This window comes from Rhipicephalus microplus, chromosome 7 (assembly GCF_043290135.1).
Source record: "Rhipicephalus microplus isolate Deutch F79 chromosome 7, USDA_Rmic, whole genome shotgun sequence".
In the NCBI taxonomy this organism is placed as follows: domain Eukaryota; kingdom Metazoa; phylum Arthropoda; class Arachnida; order Ixodida; family Ixodidae; genus Rhipicephalus; species Rhipicephalus microplus.
In genome coordinates, this window is record NC_134706.1 from 103,221,525 (window position 1) to 103,229,670 (window position 8,146).

Here is an 8,146-nt window from a genome sequence, read left to right on the forward strand (position 1 = left end):
GCGCGACGGGAAAGCAAATAGGCTTATCCACGCCACGGGCACAAAAGTACTACACAGGGTGCCACGAGCGGTAAAGGTGATCCACAGAAAGACCCAGACCAACGCCCGTTCGCTTGAGCGAGGGCAAAGGCGCTCGGGTTGTCTTCGGAGGGAGACGGGTCGGCGTAGCTAGGCCACGCACTAGGACACCGTACCGACCTTCGGCCAAGCGTACGCAGCGGGGCAACAAAAGGAGAGCGTTGGCCTCGGGCGCGAGGCGCCATCAGCGAAGTCCGACGAGCCCCCGAGTGACGGGAGCCGACGCACGGAAAACATTGCGTGGCTCACCGTCTGCAGTCCCGGAGTGTATCTATCTGCCCGCTCCGGACGCAGCATGCGAAAACCTCTCGGGAGACACCGCGCACGGCGCCACCGTGAACATCCCCTACCGGGTGAGAGGGTTGAATGTCGCTCCGCTTTCCCAGTGCGGCAGACAGCAAAGTAGGGGAGACATGTCGGGACATGAGAACGGCATAAAAGGCGGCAAAGCCCGCGCAAAGGCAGCGGGCTAGCCTCAGATCCCACAGTTTTTTTCTATTGATTTCTGCACTTCTTGTTGTCTTTACGCTATATATATTTCTATATTAATAATCTTCCCACATGGCAGATTCTTCGAAATTGAAGTTATCTGTAATTCAAGGTGAAAGAAAGTGAATTATTGTAACCTAGTTTACCTTCATTCCCTCACATGCTATTGTTTGCAAACTGAAACCATCGAGACATCAAATCCTACCATGTTTTGATGCATGAAATATCTTGCCGTGCTAGAGTTGTCCATCTTGCGCTAGCGGCCATGGTGCACAAAATCTGTCTTGCCAACTGTGAAAACGTCCGCAGTCGTATTTTACAAACGTACTCATAAGAACGAAATTCAAATGACTTTGCGGACTTTTTTAGAATGAACATACATTTCCAGTTCATCGCTTCATTCTACCTGTGCCCAAATATCGGGCTACTCCTTATTATGATAAAAAAAGTCGCAGATTGGGCTTTGTCGGCAAATCAATAGAAAGGGCACTTTTTTGCGGAGCTACGTGAGCGCAAGCACAGAAGGAAAATGCATGAAAAAGACAACCCTAGCGCTACTAGCAACAACAGAGTTTAATTTTTGAGACCATGCTTCCTTGTACACAATCGTCTATACATACTCTCCGGTTGATGAGTGGTAGGTTCGAATACAGTGAACTGATGCAGCGGGAAGGCGTTATAGTCATGCCCTTCAACACCAAAAAAAATCTAGTCAAGTCTGTGTCTGGGTTTAATGTGACTGTAGGGCCACGGTTTGATCTTAATCATTGAGCTCCCGCACTATACAGTAGTACGTGACGCAATCTCAGACGTTTAGAATGTGGGCCCACAAAATGGCTGAGCATGTCCTACTCGACTCACATGATCAATGGGAAGCGTGACGGAGCCACAGAAAGGCAGCGTATCTTTATAGTAATTCCCAGTAACGACACTACCCACAAACGTTTGGGAAAAGTTTAGAAATCTTGACCATGGTTTGACGCTGTGTGATCGCTATTCTTATGCTAAGCAATATATAGATATAAATGTTTCAAATCAATATTTGCTTTGCATTTATTACTAATGCTACAAAAAACGTCCCGTATAAAAATGATGACGAATATAATTAATAAACAAAAGCACAGTGAGATGTAAACTATGAAGGTGACCAATATATCAAGCAGCCCCATAAGTAACAATCAAAACTGTACTTGCCCTGCCCTATAATTCTGAAAAGAGCGTGCTTCGCATGAAAACGCGTTTTCTGAATGAAACATATTGAACATTCATATATATCACACAACATATGTGGAACAATCTTAACGACTGAGTGATTTTCAAAGACGGTTCAACCCGAGAGTGGCACCTCAAACTCGGGCCTAGTCTTAACGCGGCGCTATTACATACTCCAGAATAGCAATGTTTGATACACTACTTAGTAAAATTAAGTTTCCTATTTGAAATATCTATGAACAGGTGTCATCTTACTAATCTTGTACAGCTAAACTCTCGAGAGCAATCAATGGTAATCTATGTTTTATGTTTGATAAAATATAAGTACCTAACTATATTTGAGGACTATTTCTTGTTTCTCTAAATTTATTAGCGTGTAATGCGTAAGCCAGTTTCTATTGGTGACACACATCTAACTTTTATGTTCTTCATTCTTGGCCCATGAATGGATATGGTACCGCACAGAGGGACTGGATGGCGATGTAGAGGTAAGTGATTTTACATACTGCTTTATGCCTGCATAGATATTTCATAATAGTAATTTTGGACATAATAAAGTAAATATATATTAGAGAAATTTATTTGAGAAAAATAGACATCTCACATTATTTATTACTAACACGTGATACTTAGCGAAAGGCAATTTGAATATTGTTGAAAGGGAGCTAGACGACTATGTCGATGCATCTCAGGCGCAACATTTTAGTATATGAAGCATGGGGCAATGACTCCCATATTCTTATAAAGCTTTATTTAACTGAAGCTTAGTCAACTTGCATCTTAAATGCAGCCTTGAATCTATGCAACAAAAACGGACATCTGTCATCATTTAATACTAACGCAGAATTCCTATCAAAGCAAAGTTGCGATTATATCTTCTACATTGAGCCAAAGACATCGGATATCGTCAGTGGTAATTATGTTGCAGCAAAATGACACACTAAATGATGAATATCCTTTTTTATTTCAGGGAAAATAACCTGTTTTACTTGGTGCACACAAACTGATTTTAAGAAGCTGAAAAAAGAGTGCGTGTTTGTTGCTGAACAATTTTGTGTACAGCCAAGTCAGTTCACACGAACTTTTCAGGAATGTCGCGGAACGTAATGAACTTCTAGGAAACCTACCTCTCTTAACTAGGCTTCCAAGTGCTTCCTTGCAAGCAACTCGTAAAGTTTTTTTCTACTGTTTTGTTCTGATAAAGTTGCCTAATGAAAATGCAACTTAGTCTATCTTGTTTTGTCTATGTTTGTTGATGTCATTTCTTCAGTAGGCTAGCAAACTGTAATAAGATTGTGGTGAAAAGCTGCTTCCGCAGCTATTCCAGCACCCGGACCGGTGTTGGCATCGCTGTTTGTGAGCGAAATTTCTCATTTTGCCTGCGGCGGAAATAAATAGCTACATATCTCCGAGTGAGTATCAAATATAGGTGGTCTATATGACAGGCAGCACATATGTGGCAGAGTCACGGTACTGCTGGAAAGTCCTTAAAAAAGAAATACTACGTATGACTGCCGCGTAGTCGAAGGAGTCTTCTGAACGCATTTAGAATTCTGTTGAAGAACAAACGATCCAGGCCAGGTGTCAGAACCTGTGGATTGGGAAATAGGTGCTTAATTTGCCAACAAATTACATAGGCACCACACACTGACAAAAGGAAAGTACGTTTCTTGCGCCACCCCGTCGTAAATTTTTTGGCGTTGGCCGTCAGAGGCACGCTGAAAACAGACGCGTGCCCTCGTTTCTTGTGAGTCCCTGTCACAGTCCACCCACTTATGCAGAAAAGGATACGCACGCATCACGTACTATTTTAACCGACCGCTTTTCAATATTGCTGATTTTATCCGCTAGGCTTTTCGTTCCGGCGTCGCACTCAAGTAAACTCGACTGCACGTTACCGATAGCGCGCAGAGCTCTTTGGTCAGCTGCAAAAACATCAACAAAGTGAGCAGATGCGCATGATCGCGTGTTTCCTTTCTGGACTGTAATGGTGCTTTTGCCGGTACACTAAAGGCGGATTTATGTTGTAGAGGTTATTAAATGACTCTACTTGCTATAATTATTGTACCACAGCTTGGAACAGGTAACGTAACCCGCAGTGATTCGTTGCTTTAGGACACGGTTGAGGCATGCAACAAGACCAAAACAATGGCAAGCATTGGAGAAGGCGATTTGCACGGAACCTGATTGTGTTATCGCAATATACTTTGAAACGCAGTGCCCTAGCCTTCTCTCAGTTTTATTTCGTGTTTCTTTTTTCTTCTCTGCATAGAGATTTCCTACCTTCTTCTATTTCGCACCTCTACAAAAAGCATCAATTAACAATGAGATACTCAGGAAAACATTTTTTATTTCCTCTCCTAAAAAAATTCCATTCATAAAAAACATTGTGCAAAGTGTGTCTGCACAACCAAACCACACAGAAAACTGCAAAGACATCTTTCAGCTTCGGTGTATAGATTCCTGGTAGGTTTGAATACGACGCTTACAACGCTGTGTACATATTGGATTTCTGTGGCCATTAAAACGCTGTACTGGTCAACCAGAAACTATATTTTAAATAGGCTTGGATAACCAGAAATCATATATAATATTTGTTTCCCCTAGCGTTGTCACGGCGATTTCACACACCAGGCCACTCTTTGGACCAAAGGCAAAAAAGAAACATTTTTGAACCTGGCTTTTTATCTAATTAAAATCGGGAACCTTGAGAATTCTACTGGATATTTGAGTATAAAACTCTAGCAGGTGTTATCAATGGGTGATTCCACGTAAGTCGGAGACAGCATGGCTGGTCGACCTCAAGTTTCTTTCAAAATTTTATGTATTGCTGCCTGGTCACTGGAAAGAAGAGATCAGCAATCGGTTTGGCTGGAAAAAGTTTTTGCGAAGCACAGTAAATCTCTAATGACATGAAGGTGGAGTGCCGCGCTTACCAGCCCTGATTTCTTTTTTTTTTGAATTTAGAGAGAAACTCACAAAAACATTGTTCCAAGTTCACGTACAGAAAGAATCGATGATATGCGAAGCGAAAATGAGAAAGGTGCACATGTCACTTTTAAATCAACATAACGTTCCGAGGTGGATGGTAATTATACCGTACACGACTTCTATCTCATGATTATCATGTCTGGACGGGTCTTTTCCTTTCATCGTCTATTGATGTCACGTGATAACAAATTTGGTATTGTTGAGCTAGGGAAACGGCCACGAGCACAGTTTGAGCGCACCTTGTAGTAATTTTTAAAGTGACACTCATATTGTGATTATCATGTTTTGACGTGTCATTTACCTTCATCGTCGCCCCGCCATGGTGGTCTAGTGGCTAAGGTACTCGGCCGCTGACCCGCAGGTCGCGGGTTCGAATGCCGGCTGCGGCGGCTGCATTTCCGATGGAGGCGGAAATGTTGTAGGCCCGTGTGCTCAGATTTGGGTGCACGTTAAAGAACCCCAGGTGGTCGAAATTTCCAGAGCCCTCCACTACGGCGTCTCTCATAATCATATGGTGGTTTTGGGACGTTAAACCACACATATCAATCAACCTTCATCGTCTATTCACGTCACATCATGCCAAACTTGGTATTATGTGAATCTAGCGAAATCACCGTGGGCGCATCATGAGCGTGGCATATAGTTATGTTTATATGTGACATGCACCTTATGATTATCCTTTTTGCACAGCCACATACCTTCGTCAATTATTGGCGTCCCATTATACCATACTTGGTATAATCGTAGCTAGCGAACGCATATTGAGCGCGGCATGTACTCTTGTTGTTACATGACACGCATCTCATGATTATCATGCTTGTACCAGTCACATACCGACGTCATCGATTCAAGTCCCTTATTACCGAATTTGGTATATGTGAAGCAAGCGAAAAGGCCGCAAGTGCATCATAGGTGTGACTTGTAGCCATGTTGTTACATGGCACGCATGTCAAAATTTTTATGTTGGGGTCTGTGGCTTGTGTTCGTCATGCAGTCATGTTCATACCACACCAGTTTTGCATCATGTCATGTAATCCAAACCATCGCAAGAACAGGAAGACCATGAAACGTAAATCTTGATAGTCATTGCATACATGCCATTATTTTCGTTTTATGACTAGTCACTTATGCTCGCCACACTGTGACGTTATTACATACGAAGTTTCGTAATGATACCATTATCAAAAAGGCCACGCGAGCTGAAAGTCGTTGGCGGATAAATAGATAGCTAGATAGATAGATAGATAGATAGACAGACAGATAGATAGATAGATAGATAGATAGATAGATAGAGAGATAGATAGATAGATAGATAGATAGATAGACAGATAGGCCGACAAGCAGGCAGGCAGACAGACAGACAGACAGACAGACAGACAGACAGACGGTTCTCGTAAGTCAACACCTATCCTATAAAATGGTTCAGATGGGACCTGAATGGCCGGAAGGCGTCCCGCTGGAAGGGTTGCTGATTTTTTGCGGTGTTTACAGGATTTGCATGAGGCGACGTTACGGCAGTCGGAACGGTAAATACCGGGCCAAAAGAAGCGACGTTGAATGCGGTCATAAGCTCTATAAACTCCCAGGTGACCTGCTGTCGGAATATCATGCAACTCTGCGAGGACAGTCTGACGCATATGTTGTGGTATGACCAACAACAGCCCAGGTCTGTCCGGATGCATGTTGTAGCGGTATAGTACGCCATCTAGGAGCAGAAACATACCGAGAGACGGAGAAGTTGTGGGACCACTGAGCCGAAGGTATATATCTCTGAGGTGAGGATCACGGCGTTGGTGATCTCCGATGTTGCTGAACGCGGAAAGTGCGAAAATGCAAGTAGACTTGTGCTGTCAGACAGGTCTGCTGGGTCTACTGGATGACGCGACAAGCAATCAGCATCCTCATGGTGGCAGCCTGATTTGTAGACAACCGTGTAGGAATATTCCTGTAGCCGTAGAGCCCACCAGCCGAGACGTCCACTAGGATCTTTTAAGGACGACAACCAGCATAAGGCGTGGTGATCAGTGACAACAGTGAACAGGCGTCCATACAAATACGGCCGAAATTTAGCCACTGCCCAGACGAGTGCGAGGCATTCGCGTTCTGTGATATAGTAAAATGACTCTGCTGTCGATAAAATACGGCTAGCGTTTGCAATAACGTGCTCGCAGACATGCTGTCATTGTGCAAAAACGGCTCCTATTTCGTGGCTGCTGACGTCGGTACGCACTTTCGTCCGAACGCATATATTAAAGTGGCTGAGAATCGGTGGCGTCATAAGTCTGGTCGTCAGTTCAGCGAATGCCGGGCTTGTTCACGTTCCCACACACAAGTGACATTTTTTAGTAGCTCCGTGAGTGGGCATGTGACGTCAGTGAAATTGCGCACAAATCTACAAAATAAGAACAAAGGCCACAAATCTTCGAACGTCGTTCGCAGAGGTCGACACAGGGAAAACCTAAACGGCGCGGACTTTCTCAGGATCGGGACGAACACCAGAAGAATCGACAAGGTGCCCGAGGACAGCGAGCTGCCGGCGGCCGAAGTGACATTTCGACGAGTTTAGTTGGAGCCCTGCTTTGCCGAAAACCGACAGAATTCTTGAGAGACGCTCTAGATTGGGTTTGAGAGTTGGCGAAAAAACAATGACGTCATCAAGGTAAAATAAGCAGATTGACCACTTTAAACCGTGAAGAAGAGCGTCCATTATTCGTTCGAGTGTAGCCGGGGCATTGCATAACTCGAACGGCATTACTTTGAACTGATATAATTTGTCGGGAGTTATAAATGCTGTCCTTTCACGGTCCCGATCATCAAGTGAAAACTGCCAGTACCCAGAACGAAGGTCGATTGAAGACAAGTAATTTGCTCCACTAAGGCAGTCAAGAGCGTCATCTATCCGTGGCGCAACATAGAAGTCTTCTTTTGTAACTCTGCTAAATTTCTGTAGTCGACACAAAAGCGCCAGCTGTTATCCTTCTTTTTCACGAGCAGAACGGGCGAATCCCAAGGACTTGAAGAAGGTTCAATGTTGTCTTGGGCAAGCATGTTGTCGACTTCTTGCTGGATCACGTAGCGCTCGGTGTAGGAAACCCGATAGGGTCGCTGGTGTTCTGGTTTTGCTTCATCGGTGTATCCCATGCTTTACGACGGTCGTTTGACCTAGGAGTCGGTTGTAGAGATTGAAGACGTCTTGATACGACGCAAGAAGGCCACGAAGCGCAAACTTATGCTTAGCCGGGAGATCAGAGACAATAATTTCAGTTATGGAGTCTAGTGTACTGCCCGACTGAATAAAGGCAGATGACGGTGTATCCTCTCTTAACTCTCTTAAGGCAGATATGTGGTAGTCGCCAGCTGGGACAAGGGTTGCAAG

The 8,146-nt window shown here is 44.1% G+C and overlaps 1 protein-coding gene across 1 annotated transcript in view; it reads left to right on the plus strand.

Annotated features, from left to right (window-relative positions):
- The window catches only part of LOC142767587 (uncharacterized), a 38,989-nt gene extending 35,987 nt beyond the window's left edge, over positions 1–3,002 (plus strand). The window contains exons 4-5 of the mRNA XM_075869551.1: positions 2,245–2,267; positions 2,750–3,002. Coding sequence (XP_075725666.1) covers positions 2,245–2,267; positions 2,750–2,758 — 32 coding nt within the window. The 3' untranslated portion in view covers positions 2,759–3,002. The remainder of the gene's footprint in view (positions 1–2,244; positions 2,268–2,749) is intronic.
- The last annotated feature ends 5,144 nt before the right edge of the window (positions 3,003–8,146 follow it).